This window comes from Mizuhopecten yessoensis, unplaced genomic scaffold, assembly GCF_002113885.1.
Source record: "Mizuhopecten yessoensis strain PY_sf001 unplaced genomic scaffold, ASM211388v2 scaffold716285, whole genome shotgun sequence".
NCBI lineage: Eukaryota > Metazoa > Mollusca > Bivalvia > Pectinida > Pectinidae > Mizuhopecten > Mizuhopecten yessoensis.
Window position 1 is genome coordinate 188,576 of NW_018480040.1, and position 21,935 is coordinate 210,510.

Below are 21,935 nucleotides of genomic sequence, written 5' to 3' on the forward strand. Positions count from 1 at the left end.
GTGCACAGAGCTAGGTCATTCCTGTTAAGAAAGGACCTTTGCTTCACGTATAACCTCCTCAGCAAGATGAACTGTGCGTTGGTTATCGCCGTGTGCCTGATTGGGCAGGTATGTTTTATTTTTTATTTATTTATGTTGTTTTGGTTTTGTTTGTGTTTTACGTCCTATTAACAGCTGTGGTCATTTAAGGAAGTACAAGGTATTGGTGAAGGAGGAAAGCTGGAGTACCCAGAGAAAAACCACCAACCCGGGGACAGTACCTGACGACCGCCCCACTCTTTTAGTAGCAGAATGCCAGACGCCTTAACCACTCGACCACCGCCGCTCCCCGCCCCACTCTACCCCTCTCCCTTTTTTTAATTATCACTGCGACCAAAGTTGCATGTGATCAAGGTAATACTTACCTTTCAAGAGTATATGGGATTGCTTTTATTCTTGATATAGTACAGTTATAGGTATTACTCTCTTCTATTTTGATTTGGAGTCTGTTTAGTTTTCAATGTGTTCTTATGCATTAACCTTAAGTTTGATTCTTCAGTTATCAAATTTGTTAGTGTCTTGATGTAATTTATCATTCAATGTATATAATTGGAAAATTAATCGATTTTGTTTATATCGACGTGCATATTGTTTATTTGTTTTCTCATAATGACATTTATTGGCATAAATTAAAACTTCTACAGAAGTTAAAATACACTTTAAATATATGTTCACAAACGCAAGTAAAATTGCGTTCCGAATGGCAATGAATTGTACGGTTTTGATGACCTATTGATTTATTTTAAAACCTTATCTATTTCCTATGAACTGATATGATTATTTGCTATGACTTTAATATCTCACACAATTAAACTATTTTTGTCATCAACATTTCAATTTGTGTATAATGGAGAGAAAAACACATGTTATTAAACACAATACGGTGACAATGCTATAAATTACGATTGGCTGAAATCTTGATAACGGATGATACATGTACGTGTTAGTTGACCAAAACAATGATCACAGTCTTTTGTAAAGGGAGCTCTTACTGCGTGTCAATGAATGCATTCATTCGTTCACTTTGTATACCTTTTTTTTCTTTCTTTTTTCAGATTTTGGGTATGACTACGATACCGTCACCCACACATCATCATCATGCGCACGAATCCAATGAATTCGACTCAGCTATGTTTTATTATGATGCTCATTCGGTTAGTACTCTCGTTGACAAATAGTGATGTTATTTAATATCAAAGTTTTATTAATGCACAAACCATGCACGTATTAAACGTGTCGCAACGCTTCAAGACAAAGGAACCTGTTCGTCTTCAAACGTTGCGACACGTTTAGAGCGTACATTGATTGTGTATAAAGTAAAACTTTGATATTATGTATTTCCAAAGTGATAAATCTTACTGAAATAATGCTATTAGTATAGAATATCGAGGTCAAACGAAGAAGTGGCGTATGTGTATTTATCACATTATACTCCAGGACACACGCAGGCATACACACATAGGGAGATATTAGCCAGGTGGCATAGGACTAGTTGTTAGCACCTGATAAGGCAGCTCCTGCGACTTCCTTAAAAATGTATTGATCAATGTATATATGCTAATTGTATTAATTGTATATATACATTGTCTGTACTACAAAGCGCTTTATAGTGGCTTATGTTAGCTAGATAGGGCGCTAAATCAAATGTTGTATATCATTTTTATTATTATTATTATCAATATTGTGATGACTGATCGATATTTGTGTGTTTCACTGTTTCCTGTCTGGCGGTATAGGGACCGCGGAACCAAATGATTTTCCATAGACGATAGTGTTAACGTTTACCACTGTCCTGGTTAAATGGGGTTATCCACACTGGTTTACCTGACCTCATTTTGAAGAATAGCATCTCACACAACTGTAAAAAAAATATTTCAAAATTCTGCCAATTTGAACTTTTTTTATATGGGGGCTGCCATCTTGTATTGAATTCGGCACCAAAAATCGAACAAAATTTACAACAAATTACACACTTAATAAACCCACCCAGACAAAACCAGACTTGAAAATTTTTTTATTTTTTTTTTATACATATTACATCTATATATATTGCTCAACCCACACATAAAACTTTTGAAACTTCTGCCACCTTAATATCCAACCAGCAGGCCCCGAGGCATTCACCTTTCTATTAAATCTTCTGCCCAAAAGGGAAAAACCCACAATCTATTTTTGAATTGGTTCCGTGGTCCCTATATGAGGCTACCAAGTTTAAATAGCATATAAAACAAACTTTACTGAGCTCTTTTGGAAGGGTTCTTGTGTGGTACAGTCGACAGTACACTCACATTTCACCAAGACGTCGGGGTATGATTTCCTAATCGGACGTGAACAGGTTTGGGTCACCTGTCAGACAACCTTAGTTTGTGTAATCCGGTTTCCTCACACGTTTAGACCCTTTACGTGCTTTTACCGGGCCAAAAAGAATGATTAACAGAAATAAGCATAATGTGTTTTATAATTGTTGTAAAATAAGTAAAATAACCATATAAAGCATATATCACATAATATAGTTATTTCGCCCTTTTACTAGGAAACCACTTCGGAATATCTTGCTAATACATCTGTTCATGTTGTTGGTAGAGTTTCATGTAAATGATCTAAAACATTTCCGATCAAAATAGCACGCTAAGTAGCATTTTCTACCGTGACAAAACGGTACTATGACGAAATATTCTGCAAAATATTCTGCGATTGCTCAATGTCTGTATCAGTCTTATACTAAATATACACTGATTTCTCAACAGCATGAAATGGTTATGAAGCTTGGACAAAACTGTTACATCGAGAAGCTGAAAACTTCAGTAAGACCGCAGGTACACACACCAGAAGGACTTTTGAGTATGGAGGTAGGTTAAGCCATGTATATTTTCAGTCATCCTCGGTTACGCTCACTTTCGCTCTCTACACCCCTGGAAATTGAAGGCACGAAGATAGCTGTTTGATTGGTCTTAGGTCTTAGGTAAAAAAAACTAACCAAACGCTAGGCTGATACCTGTCCTTTGACGATTACAAAGGAGAGACGCCTGACTTCAAAGCCTTTCAATTTTTACCGTTACGTGACCGCGAGATTCTTTTGATGTACAGCAAAGGATCGAACTAGTCTTCTTGTTTCATCTACAAGATGGCGCTGTGTTAGGCTTTAAGTTTCTATTCGAGGGGTTCAGAGAGCGAATGTGAGCGTAACCCCTGGATATCGAGGATGATTATCAGTATTCAGTTACATTTCTTAACAAGTTATCGTTAATCAGGTTTTAATAAATGTACCTATTGTTTTATTTTTAGAATAACTTGATGTTTCTCGTAGCCAAGGGTGTCCATAAGCAGATGTCCCATGACGATGTTAACGGTTTAAGCATGCACGTGGAAAGCATGTGCGCAGGTCAGGACGTGTTCGTCGTGTCAAGACCACATCATCACCACAGTACGACCGTTGGCGTAATTGGTTGATTGATGAATAAATTAAAAACATGTTATTAAGTTTATTTTATATTATCTGTTGTTTTTGTGCACGGAACATAGTAATATAGGTTGGTAAATTGAATTGATATGAAATATTGTATCACTTTTCTTTATATGGATTGAACGGCGTTTATCTAATTTTTATACCGGTATGAAAAATACAAAAAGAAAACGCGGTTTTATCCATATATTTACATTTTTACTATAGAACATTTGTTTAATTTAATTTATTTGTTCTTTAATAATTAATTCATTACTGCGTTCTGTATATGCGTCGTCCTTTAAACGATATTGGCGGAACAGCCCTATTTAAATAAAATTGGCGCCAAACATTGACCGTAGCCATTTGAGCGTTTGACGTAGAGGCATTCTTATCTACATGTTATCCGAAGCGAAGCGACAAGACTTTCATTAAACAAAGCTAATATATGACGTCACGAGAGATTTTGCTTTCATACTCAAATAAAATGCATTTCTGCTGGTAACTTTCATATTCCGTCTTTGCGTATTGCAGAGTTATCTTCTTTTGAGAGCAGGTATTGATTGTAAGGTCATTTGTTTGTGAGAGTAACGTCATCAATTTTTGAGAGAAAACGACGTAATTTTCTCACACAAACCAATGACGTAACAATCAATACCTGCTCCTAAGAGAAGATAACTCTGCAATACGCAAAGACGGAATAGTGGATTGCAGCGCAAATGTAAATATGTCCTGCAGTGTTGTATAATCACATTAAGATGATAACAGTACAGTAGGAGCTGAGTATATATGCCCGTTCGTTACCTAACAGATAGACATAAAAACAACTTCTGATATTTTCCGGTATGTAAACGTGTGAAAAAACCCACTATTTTTTGTACTGTATTGGTCTAAACAATATGTATTACTTAAATTAATTTATAATACAATACAATCACATCAATTGAAAGGATCTGACGACAAGATATGAAATCTTATGTTAGGCCATCTCCTTACTGCATTATTCAGTAGAGTATTTCTGGGATGTGATGAAAGAAAAAATATAGGATCTTACATAAGTTTCCATTTCATATTAGATTTATGAAACGAGTCTTAGAATTTTTCAATTAAGCGAGCCTCTGGCATATGAGAATACGATATTTCTGAGGACTTATAACTTACTGGCAGACTTCTCTAATCCTGTAAGTGTTGAAAAAGTTTGAAAAAAATCCAGTCATATTTGACTAGGTTATATATCAAATAGAATCAGTATAAATTATTTTGCGCAGATTTTGATTAACTTTGAAGACCGCATTAGCCTTTACATATAAGCTACATTGTAAGAAAGTTTCATTAGCATCCAGCAAAAGATATTTAAGCAATTTAGCTTGCAGAAACCAAAGTATGGACAGACGGACTCTCCCCTACTCTGGAATATTATTTGCATGCGTCAATGCCACCCGTCGACAGTTTTGATGGGCTCAAAAATAGATGATATTCTCAAAACTATTTATATGTACACTTCTAATACATCATGAAGAAACTAGAGGTTTCCCAACGAATGATGGTTGGTTATCATGCTTATCTAACTCGAGTTAGTTAATTTTCAAATTGTATAGAGACACGAGGTTTACCGAGTACCGAGTGTCTTTTACAATTTGAAAATTAACTAACGAGAGTAAGATAAACATGATAATCTACCATCGCGAGTTAGGGGGCCATTTTATCCCATAACGTTCATATTTTATCTGAAAAGCCATATGTTTCCCTTGAAAATACACTATGTCGGCTTCCGATTGGGGCAAACAATTGCTGTGAATCATGACGTCACAATGGAAGATGACGTCGCAAAGCATTCTTACGTGACGTCATAAGTAAAAACAAATTGACCAATGAAATCACGTCCAGTGTGTTACCCAACCAAAATTGTTTACCAACTCCTAGCAGGTTTATCCAATGAATCAGAAATCAAAGTTCATCAAACGCTCATGCTACACGTCAGTGTTTGCATTAAAACACTCCTTGCAAAAACTAATAAAATAAAATAAAATGAAAAGTTGGAGAAAATCAATAATGATGTAAAGGGTTTGGTTTGAACAGCTATGGTCATTTAAGGACGTGCCAGGTGGTGGTGGTGATGGTGGTGGGTGGTGGTGGTGGTGGAAGAAAGCCGGAGTTACCGGCCTCGAACCCGCGACCCAGTGATAGATGGCTAGTGGTAGCAGAATTTTGTCAGACGCCTTTTCCACTACGGCCACCGCGATATAAAGTGAAATAGAACGTCTAATCACATGTAATGCTGCAGAATCACACTCCTTTTTATTACAGTTAGAGCTATCATATATATTTACGATTTATTTTGTTAAAATGACTTGAAAAAGTACAAGGAGAATAAGACCAGGTGTTCTAGAAGGTTAAAACTAAATGACGACACCTGCTATGTAAATCTATGTCAAGTCACACCTCACCTGTTGACAGACATGATAAGCTCATCAATAAATTTAACTTCGTGTGAAAAAATCAATCGGCAAGAAGTCTAATATAATGTATTGTAAAACAAAGCACACAGAAACCATGATTATGTCAACAACATTTTATTTTAAAACATTGTACAAATAAATCATGACGTTAAGTCTATATATGCCATGTACTTAACGCACAGAACCAATGCCTTTGTCTGCATACACACTGTCACAACACATAGCGAACAGATCCCGAGACTAAGATGTACATGTAGTACACAGGAAGAAAGACAAATTATCTACCGTGAACTTTCATGACCAATGAAGTACATGTGTTATCTTTAAATGTGATTGTGTGACACCTTATTCACAACACACACAAATATACAGACATATGAAAAGTACATATATAATGTTATAATAAATTCCATCTAATATATGTTTGATAGGTTTTTTGAGTTTTAAGGGGAGACTACTTCTTGTTAAACTTTCCAAATACGTTATTTGTCACAAATTGCACAACTTTGTGTCATAATAATAATTTGCCAAAAAACAAACAATTTATAATATTCATGAATAATTACGATGCAAACTTAAATCTTTTCTCCGACGTTGCTGTCTTTGCTACACAGTAGCCTCACGTGCAATCTGTATGTGATGCAAGACAGAGAAAATCAAGTGACACCATGTAGGTACTTAATTGGTGGTTATCATCGGAAGAATAAAGTTTTCCCGCAGGGAAAAGCCTAGATTCAAAATGACATCACAAGTTGTAAATAATGAACTGACGCCATGTCAACAAGATGTCACATGATACAATTTTATAATTTCTTTCGTACAAAAGTTCAAATTTACAATTTCTACACTTTGATCTTTTGACCGGTAGAAAACAATTTCTAATCGTTCCATATTTTCGACGTATTGGCCAACACCTCAAACTTTCCCTTTTTTTACCTAAAAGCATTTCTCAACACAAATTTATCGTTTCCTTCTCACCATTTACAGATGACTAGTTCATTTCTAAGGTTAACCCGTGATTGGTTGAAAATTACTCTTACGGACTCCCTTTTTGACCAATCACGTTTGTCTTTTTTTCCCCCTATAATGATATATTACACCTTGTCTCCTCTTTATTTAAGTCCTTTCCAAACTTATTTACAAACATAACATGTTATATAAATGCTGTCATGACAATCCAAATTAACAGTGTAGGGGAGATAACTCCAATTTAGCATATACATATTTTTTTTAATGATATCTGGTTATGTTTTTGGCAATTAACTACATTCGAACCTCGTTATCTCGAAGTCGACGGGGTCGTGGAAAATCTTCGAGTTATCCGAGTATTCGAGTTATGCGGGTTCATAAATTTGGTTTGAAATTTGCTGTTTGGACATAGCACTAGCAGTTGTTTATTTTATTAATGTATTAATCATCTTCCATTGAAAATGAACAACACTTTAACAAATCCGGCTAAGGCCAAACAAATATGTATGTTTCAGGAACCCCGACTTACCCTAGTTTTTGTCTTCGACCCTTTCCATTTTATCTCACTGATATGCTCTTCGTCCAGTGTTGAGAAAAACATGTCCATCGGATGCAAACAAATTTATGAACGAATAAAAAAGGCAACTATATGTATATATATAAACCCTCTTTATCTCATAGGCAGGTATCCAAACAAAATATAAATCCGTTATTAAAAGATCCATATGTTTAATGTTTTTGTAATTTCTTACATTAGACCCTCGTAAAAATTCAAAATGAATTCAAATTATACCCCACCATCTGCCCTATTTTTTCCATCATGTTACCTGATACACACACAATTTTGGGTGCATAAATTACGCTCTTGAGATATTTGTGATTGTTTTTAAACAAAACTATTCACAGCAAGGTGTGTCCAAGGTTGATGTTTGTATTTAGTTCCAACATTATATCACAATGTGGCGGAATGCAGATAATCCAGGCGTGCATCAAAGTTTTGAAACACTCTCTATGGGCGATTTCTCCTTACTGTAAAGAAAAGAAGCTTGAAAGATTCTGTTGTTTTTCAGGTAAATTGCAAAATAGATTCTTTGCACATGAACAGTGTCTTGCCAACTGTACACGTCAAGATTTACATTGGCCGGTGATTCACCAAGAAACGTGACTTCGGTCTCCAGAACCGGAAACCAGCACATGTCGTCTTCATAGTAACGATAGTGTCCGTTTAAGGACGCTTCTGAGGCGCAGTCGGTACAGAATCGGTAAAATTCTGCAAAGTGAACATGAAAGTTGCTATCCATGTCACTAGGTCGAGTGCGGATCAATGTTTTGAAGGCATTGCTTGGTGGGACGATGTCCTCTTGTTTTGTTAACATTGAAGAACTGTCACGTTTACAAAAATTCAAAAACCGTTCTGTAACCCATACGGGCAGTTTCGAGGGACGCCGGGTTTCCGGATTTACATTTACAATTTTCGCTTCGAGATGCAAAAGTTGTTCCATTGAAGACGGATCTAACAGGTCTTGAGCAATAGTGTACGATGTTTCCCCTATCGACGCAAACGAGATGCGATGCAGCAGAACGCCGTCTCGCTCTGAAGCCTTTCGGTGGAGTCTTGGAGAACAAACGATATTCTCTTGAACAGTAAATCCTCTCATATTTTCCTGTCTGAATCTCCCAGTGAAAAATCCCTTCGATTCTGACTCAACATAATAATCGGATAAAACACGGATAATTCCCACAAGTGACAGATGTTCTGGAAAAAAACACACAATTCAATGTTATTTGTTGTTCAGCTGTTGTACTTTAATGTAGCATTTCTTTTATTTGTGTCCTTGACAGATTACTTTTAAAGATAAAACGTGAGTGCGGTAATCGCGAAAAAACTCTGTTGCTTCTAAAATGCGACAAAACATTTGCCGTTTATTGCTTATTACTGAAGAGCTAATGAATAATATTATACAAAAACAACCTATAACAATTGTGGATAAATTGTATCTACATTTGTAATTAAATAATATGTACATGTGCATATCACAAACATATAGATACTTATATAGATAGGATCTTACATGAGTTTCCATTTCATATGAGATTTATGAAACGAGTATAAGAATTTTTCAAATTAGCGAGCCTCTGGCGAGCTAAAATGAAAATTTCGTGACGAGTTTCATAAATTTCATATGAAATGAAAACGAGTTTAAGATCATGGTTATCACATAATCAAGATTTGTGGCATTTATTCGTGTAAAACAACAATCTTGAAATGTAAAAAGACGGCATTTTGACTCCAGTGGGGAAGTCTATGACGTCATGTACTTGTCCTAGACGTGACGTCAAATTAAAACAATTGAAACTTTCAACCAATCACAGGGCTGATAGGTCATACTACACGGGTTAATACTCAAAACAGTATGACATGGGTATATTCACTGGATAACACAGTACATCATGTGATAAAATGGAACATTACTCCTTACGTATAGAGATTAGTATATTGACTTGGAGCGCGTGATTTTTGTTGAAGGACTGGGTGTTTCTAAAAATAGAATTATGACGCGACTCCAAACAAACGCATCGTCCCGCTTTCGCAGAGTTTTGCTGTGATTTATTTCAGATTGCTAACATTACTTGTTTAGAAAATAATAAAACAATTGTAGCCTTTAACTTCGGTTAATACCTGAATGCAGTTTCTCGGGTTGATAAATCCAGGTATCGATCTCAGCCAAAGGCTATACTTGAATATTAATATAAAAGTTATGAATAATATTTTTGTCAATTTTATAATGAAAGAAAATTTTACAATAACAGAAAGGGATAAATGTGTCCATGATTTATCTTGTTAGAGTTAGTTAAATATCAAAGGTATGTATGTATATTTATTAGTGATATCGTTGCATGGTTATCAGTGATACACATAAATGGTCCCAATACTTCACAGAAAAAAGAGATCCGCGAAGGGAAGCTACTGCGTCCAGCTTACGATATCATTACCTGTTCGGTCATGATAGGATGTAGGTACGCGTGGCACCAACAGGTCAACCTGGTGGTCGGAAACAAACTTTGACTGCATGTTGTTCAATCTGAAATAAATCGAAAATGATTGATTCATTATGCCAAAGAAGACCGTTCATCCAGATTATAACCGCTGTATGATAGTCTTATAATAATAATAATAATTCGAGGTTCTTATATACCGCTTTATCACAACCTAGTTCGTAGGTCGTCTCAAAGCAGTTCACAAATTATTACCCGTGGTAATACATTTTGTAACCATTTAGACTGGAAAATTCAAAGGAAGTCACTAAGAGATATCTGTGATATTTGACATGTAATGAAAAATCATGTGATGATCATATTTGATTTCATAACCAGTTGAGTAGATTATGGTGTTATTACACTGTATAGTAGCCTGGACATACAAAGGTGTAATTACACTGTATAACAGCCTGAGTACAATATATGATGGTGTAATTACACTGTATAGTAGCCTGGACATACAAAGGTGCAATTACACTGTATAACAGCCTAAGTACAATATATGATGGTGTTATTACACTGTATAACAGCCTGTGTACAATATATGATGGTGTTATTACACTGTATAACAGCCTGAGTGCAATATATGATGGTGTTATTACACTTTATAACAGTCTAAGTATATTATGGTGCTATTACACTGTATAACAGCCGGAGTGTATGGTGGTATCACACTGTATAGCAGCCTGAGTATATTATGGTATTATTACACTGTATAACAGCCTGAGTTTTTGAGTGTGATATTACACTGTATAACAGCCTGAGTATACGATGGTGGTATCACACTGTAGAGCAGTCCGAGTACATGATTGTGTTATTACACAGTATTGTAGGCCGAGTATATGGCGGAGTTATTCACTGAATGGCAGCCCGAGTATATAATGGTGTTATTATTACACTGTATACATGTATATATCTCTGCCTACAACGTAAGAGTCACATTCCCTTAACGACAATTAATTGATAAACTATTTTAATAATAATAGCAAATCAAAGTTTGCAACATGTCAGTTTACATGACCCTTGAGTGGAAATAGCGGAAAATCATAACAGTAAGCTGCTACATAGTTACCGGACGTACATTGTGTTATGTATAATAGGGTTCGAAAAAGAAATATTTATCCGGATACGATAATTACAGTTTTTAGCTTAGACAATGTTGTGTTACATGCCATTACCATATGTACAAAAATCATAAAAAAATCAGTCACACAAAAGTATACAACATATTTACTGGAAACATATAAATCAGCACGAAATTGTACATTTTAAAGGTTTTATAATGTCGTCACAAAATTCCTCATGATAATATAGTTTGATACCCCTTATGAACAATTCATGTCGAGAAATTTACAAGAGACAATGTTTTGGCGTTTTTATTCAGTAACGGAGAAATCCGTAACTGTACTGTCGTGCAGTACGTTTTAGCGGCAGCGATATAAGATGTCTGTCCAGCCGATGAGAGAAGGTAACTCCTCGCTTTATTCACCTAGCCTGTCTGAAATACACTGCAAATACATGTATTTATTTTGAATCAAAACTCATCTTCCAACATCATCTTAATCTCAAACATTGATATAAATGATCAAGTGAGCTATTGATACATGTATCGTACATTCTGCGGTTTGCAATTCTCTCTGCGGCACCCTCTCATGATCAGTGCGTGCATGTTCTAATCAAACCTGTTCGTTTTTATTCAAATCCAATATCTGATTAGAAGTATATATCATGATACTTATATTTTTTTTTACTTGCGATTTATTATGTAAATTCAGGAATGCGTTGTGTGTAAACTCACACTCGTAACGGGCACTGTGCTGTCGGTCAACAGCGTAGTGCTGTACCAATCTCCAAGCAGAGTTAAGCTACTTTCCCACATATTCTTGGTCACTCCCTTTAAGCGTGATTGAAAAGGAACGACAACTCTAGGTAGAGATTGGTACTGTACATGTTTACTTCTCATTGAAAGGCCCGGATATTCCGCTATTTCTGTCTTATCTATTTTTATCACAGGCTTTCCCAAAAGATGAAACTGGCCACACTGGACGTTGGCGTCAGGCAAAACCATTAGCAACTACGAAAGCGTTCGTTGGCGTAATTTAATGTTATAAATGTACTGGCTCTAGCCATGTCCTTATCATACCATACCACACACTTTGCTTACCTGTAAAGTTCCTGGTAAGATACACTCAGAACGATAAATGGTCGAGTCAAATCACGTGTCTCTTGCTGTCGTGGATAACAGGTGAAAGGTCAGGGGTCAAAATTTAGATCGAGCTATAACTCTGAACCGTACAATATGATAACACACGCTGGCGTGTAATTGATAATGTGACACTACATAAGTATATTTATGACGAGGAATATTATTTTATTTAGATAGCATGCATCAACTCACTGAAAAAGAATTTGTGCAATATCGCAGAATATTGATTATAATAGAGATATACATATATGTCGTCTGCTCATTAAGGATTTTTAAAAAAGAGACCAAAATCCTTCTTTTTGTATTTAACCCATTCTAGATCTATAGCTGTACTTTCTGATCTAAATCTCCCGATGCTCGTTGTAAAATTACCAATACTGTATTATGACGTCTTAACCCTTTCACCACTGTAGACCATAATGGACTCATCCATATCCATGCATGGTAGAGTCTATTAAAACTACATAGGGGTGAAAGGGTTAAAGTTGTTCAATGAATCAACAATGTACGTGTTCATCATGCATGGCATACACTCCATTTTGTCGTGAACAAGCAATTAATCAGTGAATAGTATTCATCCTTTTTAAAGCTATGCTAACAATGTAATTGAACTCAACTCGTTCTCATTCAATCAAATTTGAAAACATTTCTCTAATAAAATTTATTTCCAAAACTCACCAAAATCTCCTTGTCTTTACATACTGATTTTTTCACATGAAACGAGATTGGAGATTGTCACGGTACGACTCGGTGGGGAGGAAATGTATGATGATGAGGCGATGCGGCGTTATTTGTATTATTTGTGATTGTCTGACTATGATATTACTTGTTTATTTAAATGTTGATAGGAGATGTCTTCATAAGTTGCAATTTATGAAGACATCTCCTATCAACATTTAAATAAACAATTGTGCCAAATCCATTTTACCCGATTGGACAATAAACATGTTTAAAGTCAAAAGTGCGGCGTTTGAAGTTATTTAAACAATAACTGGTTGTCTGGATGTAATTATTGTTGATATACTTACAAGTGGCCTCTGGCAAATCCCATAAAACCCGCTAGGGTTTTATGGCAGATTTGCCAGAGGTCACTTGTAATTATATCAACAATATTTACATCCAGACAACCAGGTATTTTTTATATTTACATATTTTTCTTTTTTAAGACATATTCCTACAAAAACCATTTGCCCTGCCTCAAAATACATTTCAGGCGGCCATTTTGTTTGTTTACATATTCCTACACCTGAAACAGGCAGTTGTAATTATAGTCGAGCAGTTGTAATTATAGCCTATATAATTACACTTGCCCTCTAACACTGTTGTAATGGGACGGCGCGGGGCAAATGTAAATATATTGTAATATCATCGAGTTCAATAGGATGAATTGAACAAAGATTACGTTACGTACAAATGTATACATTTCATGCATGTACAATCTATTTCAAAAACTCAGTGAAATAGTTGGTTATTATAATTATTCTTGAGAACATTTGATTGTTTTAAAATTCACACTTTCCGATGTGATTTTCACAAATCATTTTACTTTTTCAAAACTAAACTAATGTGTCCAACATAGTAATCATTTGTGTGATCTTGAGTAAATCACATCACGAAAGTATGATCTATATATGAACATTGGTGTAGACTTTTCCTACCAACTGATAGGTAACACTTCAAAAGTACTTGTGTTGTCAAGAGTCAAAGACCCTGGACGCGTATTCATGGAACTGTTATCATGCTCAAACAGTCTGGCACGGGTGTTGTGCTTAAAGTAACACTTTTTCGTAACTCGCCTGTATCATGTAACACGAACAAAAGTAAAGTAAAGTGTTTACATTGAAAACGGCATTCGGCTTCGCATATTAGTCTCTTAAAAATTCTTCCAAATTATGGAAAATTGTGATTTTTTAAAAATCAATTTATTACCAAAATAGAAATATGGGCTTGAGCACAGAATATGAGTATGAGCATGAGAACGGTTTTATGAATACGGCCCAAGGAGACACATTTTTGACACACAATATCAGAATACAGAGTGAAAGTGTACTGTCCGCATTAACAATACACTTGATTAAGAGTGCAAATATTTTACATTGTGAAAGGAACGTATTTCTCCGAATAAGACATGTAGCTTTGAAAACATTTTGTTCAGTTTTTGTTTATTTTGAAGGCACAAAAAAACATAAGTTACATACTATTTGTTTTTAATTAGTGTTAGCTTTAAGTAGTCTATATGTATGGATCCATCAGTTTCCACAGAAAGACTTGTATCACCTCTCTTCCGCCATTGACCAAGAAGATTCGCCCACACCTGGCGAGTCCACTCAACTTTGACATCGACAAAGCTACTGCACATACCAGAGTCCATGTTCCTTTCATGCTGAATCATAATTTTGAGACGAAAACTTTGTCGTTTTTTTCATCACCGTACAAATAGTCTGCTTGGAATATTCTGTGAGATTTCAGATAAATTGCAAAATAGATTCTCTGTATGTTCTTGCCAAGTATACACATCCAGATTTGAACACGGTCCAGCTTCTCCTATAAATGTGGCATCGGCCTCGAGCACGGGAAACTTGCACATGTCGTCGTCATAGTGACGATAGTACCCGGATTGCGACGCTTCTGAAGCACACTCTGCGCAGAATCCGTAATATTCTACAAAATGGACGTGCAGGTTTACATCTGTGTCACTATATCTTGTGCGACTCATTGTTTTGAAGGCGTTCTTTGGTGGAATGATTTCGTTTTGTATTTCTGTTATCAATACACGATCGTCACTTGAAAATCTGGAACTTTCTTCAATAAACACTGTTGGAAGTTTCCACGGTCTCCTTGTTTCATAATCAATGTTCACCATCTTTGTTTCAATACGGAACAGTCGTTCCTTTGTAGAGGAATCCAGGATATCATGGAAAACTGTATACGAGGTTGTTCCAACTCTAGGAATCGACACATGTAACAAAAAATCATGGTTCTTGACAAAACTTCTTTTATGCAATTTCGGTGAACCAACTGCTTTTTCTCGTACACAAAATGCCTGTTGAAGATGTTTTGTAGGGAATCCAAGCCGCATCATCTCCGCACTGCCTTCCGCAAGAAATTTTATGGTTCGATCAAAGGAAAGATGTCCTGAAAAAAACATAAATTTATAAAATGTTCATAACATATTCCACTACATCGGTGAATGAATGCCTGATGTTATTGGTTAATAGTTATGTGTTATTATTTAAGAAATTATCAACATACGTACGTGTGTTATGGTGGACTAAATAACGAGGGTGAGCAAATTTAGGGAAAATGACATGTCATCTGGATAATGTGCGCACAATTTATTTTTCTAGTTCTTAACAATTTGTTATTATCTAGTTTTCATTATATGATCATGTGACACATAGATGCGACTGATAATTTAACCAGAACAGATGAATTTAAATACATATAAATGATGTTTTGGTGGCATTGCTCATATGATTTTAACGAGCTTAATGGTCTCTCTGGGAACAAAATGCTGAAATATATCTCCCTAATTTCCGAGTGGCTAAGATAAAGACAATAATGAATGGCAGGCTATTCTATCGTTACTGTTTGGAATAACTTAGCTTTTATCGTTACTGTTCGGAATGATTTAGCCTGTATCGTTACTATTCGGAATAACTTAGCCTTTATCGTTACTGTTCGGAATAACTTAGCCTGTATCTTTACTGTGCCTTTATCGGTAGTGACTGGTGTGTTCTATAGTTTTCCTTCCATGTAAAGTATTGTTTGCTGTCCATGAATCAGAACATGTTATGGTTTGTTTACAGGAGAACAGTTATGTTTCACTATAAGGGCAATACATATATAATTTACACCTACCAAACCTTCCATAGAGCGCCTGAGGTGGGCGTGGTAATGACACAAGTGGGCGTAATTCGGACTTCGTCTCCATTCTGAAACAGTTTTGCTTGGCATCATAAAATGTTCCACATCAAGTTGAATTAAAAAAATCCTTTTGTCCCCTAAAATATGAAAATTTCGTTGAGCATATTGCTTATACTCTGTATCTATGCCTCAGCCTTGTAATATCCATTAGCTGATTGAGTGTGGTGACGCACCAAAACACACAAAAAAAGTGCTCAAAACATTATATCAAGTCGAAAAAAGCTGTTTTTTTGGCCCAAAAAGTATAGTTCCAAATGAATGCCTCTGCTCGCTAGTCAGCAGCATATAGGGTGTGGTGATATACGTATACCATCACACAATCCACTTGCTCAAAATCTTAAACCTGAAGCTTGCCCAAAACCTTTACAATTTGACCCAAATCCATATTTAATATAGTAGAGATGACGCCTTATAAATGCCTTAAACGTGATTGCCACGTGACTGCACGTGGCGCAGGTTTTATTCGAGTGTCAAGAGTAGTAATGGGAAAATAAAGTGATATAGTGGCGGTATTTTTTTTTACAATTAAGCAATTGGACCGCCGAAGGCCAAGCCCAAACAATGGTGATGAGTCTATATGACAAGCGTTTTGTGTTCGTTTGAACGAAGAGAATACAAATATTAACGAAGTCTTGTTTCATGGAAAGGTGATCTTACGTGTGTAATATCGAGTTATCTATACATTACAATGGTACGCTTACGTCACCTGTCCTCTTCACAGGTGCTCGACACACTTATAAAATGTGTATGTATACATCATATTAATGTGTATAGCACATGTGTTCCTCTTATTTAACAACCACACACGTACACGTATAAAAAAAATAGCCACATAAGAACTTTTTAGTCAAAAAACGCATGCATACCTGTAGCTTGTTGAATATTTGTCTTCCCCCTTTTCTATGGTGGCTGTAGCGGTGCTGTTAGTTCTGTGGTTTCAATGATATCGGGTTTTTTCTAACGTTTTTTGATCGACAAAGGTTGAAGGATTGGTTTCGTGATTGTGCATACATGTATGACGAATGACGTAATTTTAGTTTAGACTGTTCGAATCGGGATTAATATTATCGGTAGCGTATCACTAGATAAATATAAACTTTATTTATTTAACAACAATTATGAAACGAGTATATCAACTTATATTTATCTATCTTGTTGGCATGTTTGTTTAATAAGCGCTACGCCACCCGGCCACTCTTCACTAGATAAAGGGGAAAACAGACTCCAGTACATATAACGTAAATAACAATGCTATGACTGTGATGATTATTGCAATACACATTGATACACACCGCTGCAATGCAATTCGTCAGCTCACTATAAGTGATGAAAGAATGAAAGATTTACATAAATATATGTCATGGTCCCATCAATGTGAATATATTAGCTGATTGTTTAAGAAAAATAAGAATGAAGAAAAAACACAAAAAGAAAAACCAAGCCCATATTTTAATATTAAATATTGAATACTTGTCTGTTTATAAATCATCATATACTCTAACTGTTGCCTTTAATCATTTCTTAAAAAAAAAAAAAACGAAAAAAAATAAATAGATCTTAGACGATTTCTCCGATGGATTATTCAAGGCCATATCGATAGCGTGCTTGAAATATTCTGGCAGACTTCAGATAAATTGCAAAATAAATGTCCTGTACGTTCTTTGTATCTTGCCAGGTATACACATCCAAATTTGAACATGGCGCAGATTCTCCGATAAATGTAGCATCAGTCTCTAGAACCGGAAATTGGCTTATGTCGTCGTCATAGTGACGATAGTACCCGGATTGCGACGCTTCTGAAGCACAGTCTGCGCAGAATCCGTAATACGCTCCAAAGTTTATATGAAAATTCACATCTGTATCGCTATATCTTGTGCGAATTGTTGTTTTGAAGGCGTTCTGCGGAGGAATGATATCGCCTTGTACTTCTGTTATTAAAACAGAATCGTTACATTTAAAACTGGAGCATCTATCTAAAAACTCTGCAGGGAGTTTCGATGGCTTTCTTGTTTCAGGATCAATGTTCACCATTTTAGATTCAGTTCGTGTTAAACGCTCCATTGTAGTGGATTCAAATAGATCATGGGAAACGGAATATGACGTAGTTCCAACCGAAGCGATCGACACATGATACAAAAAATCATGGTTCTGGGGAAAATCCTTCTCGTGAAGTTTAGGAGAACATACGGCTTTCTCTCGTACAAGGAATGTCATTTTGATGAGATTTGTGGGAAATTCACACTGTTTAATCTTATCATAGCCTGCCCAGATATATTTCATGGTCCCATCAATGGGTAGATGACCTGAAATCAGACGCGCATTTAATCCACCTTAGTTTATATATAATAATAACATTAATTTCAATAGCAAAATGTTACATGAACTTGTTATCGTGACCGAATATAAAATGAAATATATATTTTTTTTCGTTGAAATAAAAGAATACATATTCTAGGTAATAAGCATTGAACCAGATAAGAAGTCTTTAAAAAGATTGTTAACTGTCTGGGAAATTATATGAACTGCGCTATGCGGAACTCACTAATTGTTAATGAGATTGTTAATCAAACAGACACAATGGATCATTTTCATCCGATCAATTGTATTTACCATCTTCATTTTCCCTTATCTGTATAATTATAACATTGTGTTTTGATTGGATTATCTTTTTAACAAACATTTAAAGGTAGCGTCATGTTTCCTCCTCCCAAAGGAATGTCTCCGATCATATTTCAAACATTCCAGGTCTCTCTAGAAAAAAGGATTGCAAATCAATCAACCATGATTTCCAAACCACTGACAGAGAAACACTCATTAATTTATCTAGCAGGATAAAGAACCTTAACCGCTATATGATTTTTCAATTTAATAAAAAAAAAATAATAATTAAACATCGCCCCTGTAATAGAAAAAATATGAATATTTCACTAAATAAGTAATAATATATACTTACCAAACCTGTCGTAGAGGGCACGAGGTGGGCGTGGTAACGAAAAAAGTGGGCGTACTTCAGATTTAGTCTCCATACTGAAACAGTATAACACGACATTAATATAGAAACATTTCGATTTACTATCGCCATTTGTACAGTCCGGTTTAGATGTTAATATTGCCGATGTAATGAAGATACCTTCACAAATGGTCGTAAATGAAACAATTAACATGGTTTTTGACCATATTAAAAAAAACATCATCGTCAAATGTATTTCTATTCATTAATGCTTTGTACTGAAAATCCTATATAATCGTTATCAGTCAGTAAATATTTCGTTTTCAGCAAAAAACATATTTTCTGCGTTTTTCTGAAATTTTGCAAAAACAACACGGAGAATTACATAATAAAACATATTGAATGTCAATAGCAGTTAAGAAGGAATGTATACGTAAGTTAGCCTAACCCTACAGTCAGACGATCTTACGTAAGATTATACATTGACAACGTTAGAATATGACATACATGTAGTTAGACTTGTACCTATTACAAATGTTTCAAACCACATACTCACAACATCATCTTTCTCGCAAATACGCACTCTATGAGAATAAGCAGTCAAAAAATCAAAATGCATACACATACCTATCGTTGCCCTCGTTATACAGTTGGAAGATAGAAGTGATTTTGTAACAGCTTAAGGATGTTCTTGCGTTAACCCCAACGCTTAAATTTTGTCAATGGATAAGAACAAGGTAAAGGGGTTATCGGACATGATGAGATCATGAATCGGTATGGTGATTGTGTATGAATGAACTAGTGATATATTTAATGTTTGAACAGTCAGAGTCAAGGTTTATAGCAATAGTAATGTTTCACTACATACAAGCAAAGAACAGATCCAAATACATGGACAGTTATCGCTGATAACGATTGTAGCCATACATGTTGAAAATAGTAATATACACGGCTACAACTAGTGTTGACAGCTAAGAAATGCCATGGTCGAACAGAAACTGACCAGGCTCCAATTCTCACTGACAAGTCATCTTCCCGTACATTTTGCGATCATGTTGATCTCATTCTACACTGTCATGTATTAAGATCATCTTCAGACTAAACTATAGACGACTGTTAACGTCTGTAACTTCAATCAATCGGCTGACCCGAAAAATATTTTTCAACCTTATAATTTTTGTACTTAATGTGTTCCTTCTCCTATCATACTTTAAAAATGAATATGTCGTTTCTGCAATATCTCGCGTTACATGCTTGGCTGCATAGAGTTGAATGAACTTGACCCTCTACTCCATGTCTCATAGGGCAATTATATCTTAGTTGTTCTTTACCGCTATGAATCTTTTACAATTTCAGTCTAACTATGCCGTAGTCACAAGTCTCTACATAGGACGAATAAAATCCAACATCAACAGGAAAGCTCAAAGCGTAAATAAAGTACGTTTCAGCTATTAAGTTATTGCGCTAGTTTTAAATCCTAGATTTCAATACTTAAGTATAAGTATATGTGTTCAGACCAATAATGCGTTAATATATATTTCGTTTCTCATACTATACTCGCACTTTTGCTAAGTGAATCTTCAGTGACTCAATCAAAATATAAATTTTTGTTGTACAATAAAAATTGAAAATGAATAAAACCATGCCTCTTTTCAACCAGTCAAAATTTAAAAAAAAAACATCAAAAATATTTCAGGACAGAAATACGGTCTATGTTTATCTCGTGTCATTTGCATAATAAATAACTATGACTTGTGAAATAAAATAAGTCTAGGCAAATTATTCAATTTCTGTAACATTTCACCAACGTATTTTTGCTATTATTTCCCTTTTGCATTCATACATGTCATGTTCTGTTATATACTGTACGTAAGCGTATTGCATGTAATTAATGAAATCGATAGGTAACTTCCAGCGGTTGTCAGTTGCCAGTAGAATGCGATCATCCGCATAACAAAAATGTTCAAGCTGTTGAATATTTATGAAATTAAAAACAATATGCTTAGGACAATCACGCAATATGTCATTTTTACCCTCCGACATTCATATAATTGATGCTTTGCAGCATTGTACGTATTTGTAAAGAAGCTGTCAGTTGAAAAAGTAGACTTCGGCCTGCCATGCCGTGCCTGAACAATTAGATACACGTTTAATGTATGTGGAGAGACAATAGGTGTCACCTGCCAAACTCATGTGATTCTGAATGTACATTGTGTAATCTGTTGTGATCTATTAGCCTTTCATGGATTTGTATTTCTCGCACCTCAGACAGAGATACCCCACGTCATATCCCATGCTAGATTTGTCTATCTTGTCCGATCTGTCTTGTACCTTTACGTGACATAAATGTTCTGTTTTGTCGTTATATGTATAGTTTTAATGTTGTTAGATATTTGATGTTGTAGATAAAATATAATCTACACTGTGAAATACGTTGTCATCTTTGTAAGGACAGACTACATTTTTACCCGGAAGCGTTCACATGTAGCTTAAGTAGTGAAGAGGTCATTATCATTTGAGGCCCAAGGCGGGATACTTGTAGTTTAAAGCAAAATTGAATAGTTTTTTTCGAACTAAAAGGTGCGAGAAAAAAAAATCAATTACATGTAACTGAGCAAGATCGGGCTATCTCAGTCTCGGGCTAAGATTATGGAACATCTTAACCTCGGCTTACGCCTCGGTTGGGATTTTGTTACAGAATCTTAACCCTCGACTGAGATAAGCCGATCTCGCTCAGTTACAGGTAATAGATTTTATAAATCAGATATAGGTATCTAACCCTACTTTTTTAGTATATAGTCTATAAACAAGACAGGTGATAATAAATGTATACTTGCACTGAATAGATACATGAGGCAGCTATCGCATATACAGATACATTACACATCCTCGATACTTCAGGGG

The 21,935-nt window shown here is 35.4% G+C and overlaps 3 protein-coding genes across 3 annotated transcripts; 1 reads left to right on the forward strand and 2 right to left on the reverse strand.

Moving 5' to 3' along the window:
* Positions 1-3,524, forward strand: LOC110442638. Its single transcript, XM_021486330.1, has 4 exons — positions 1-108; positions 1,095-1,193; positions 2,787-2,888; positions 3,325-3,524. Exons 1-4 carry the CDS (start codon positions 67-69, stop codon positions 3,487-3,489), a joined length of 408 nt encoding a protein of 135 aa, XP_021342005.1. The 5' UTR covers positions 1-66; the 3' UTR covers positions 3,490-3,524.
* Positions 3,525-7,283: 3,759 nt separating this feature from the next.
* On the reverse strand, positions 7,284-12,179 carry LOC110442628. Its single transcript, XM_021486315.1, has 3 exons — positions 12,113-12,179; positions 9,904-9,992; positions 7,284-8,665 (listed from the first exon to the last, which is right to left on the reverse strand). The coding sequence occupies exons 2-3, from the start codon at positions 9,980-9,982 to the stop codon at positions 7,899-7,901; spliced, it is 846 nt and encodes a 281-aa protein (XP_021341990.1). The 5' UTR covers positions 9,983-9,992; positions 12,113-12,179; the 3' UTR covers positions 7,284-7,898.
* A 2,127-nt stretch (positions 12,180-14,306) lies between these two features.
* LOC110442629 lies at positions 14,307-19,719 on the reverse strand. Its single transcript, XM_021486316.1, has 5 exons — positions 19,659-19,719; positions 19,035-19,108; positions 17,738-18,384; positions 16,016-16,089; positions 14,307-15,289 (listed from the first exon to the last, which is right to left on the reverse strand). Exons 2-5 carry the CDS (start codon positions 19,105-19,107, stop codon positions 15,274-15,276), a joined length of 810 nt encoding a protein of 269 aa, XP_021341991.1. The 5' UTR covers position 19,108; positions 19,659-19,719; the 3' UTR covers positions 14,307-15,273.
* Between the last annotated feature and the right edge of the window lie 2,216 nt (positions 19,720-21,935).

Coding starts and splice junctions, on each gene's coding strand:
- LOC110442629 (XM_021486316.1), bottom strand. CDS start 19,107: ATGGAGACTAAATCTGAAGTACGCCCACTTTTTTCGTTACCACGCCCA. Junction 18,385..19,034: donor TGCCCTCTACGACAGGTTTG/GTAAGTATATAT, acceptor GTCTGATTTCAG/GTCATCTACCCATTGATGGG. Junction 16,090..17,737: donor CCTGGCAAGATACAAAGAAC/GTACAGGACATT, acceptor AAACTGTTTCAG/AATGGAGACGAAGTCCGAAT.
- LOC110442638 (XM_021486330.1), top strand. CDS start 67: ATGAACTGTGCGTTGGTTATCGCCGTGTGCCTGATTGGGCAG. Junction 1,194..2,786: donor TTTATTATGATGCTCATTCG/GTTAGTACTCTC, acceptor ATTTCTCAACAG/CATGAAATGGTTATGAAGCT. Junction 2,889..3,324: donor AAGGACTTTTGAGTATGGAG/GTAGGTTAAGCC, acceptor TTTTATTTTTAG/AATAACTTGATGTTTCTCGT.
- LOC110442628 (XM_021486315.1), bottom strand. CDS start 9,982: ATGCAGTCAAAGTTTGTTTCCGACCACCAGGTTGACCTGTTGGTGCCA. Junction 8,666..9,903: donor ATCCTATCATGACCGAACAG/GTAATGATATCG, acceptor GTTTTTTTCCAG/AACATCTGTCACTTGTGGGA.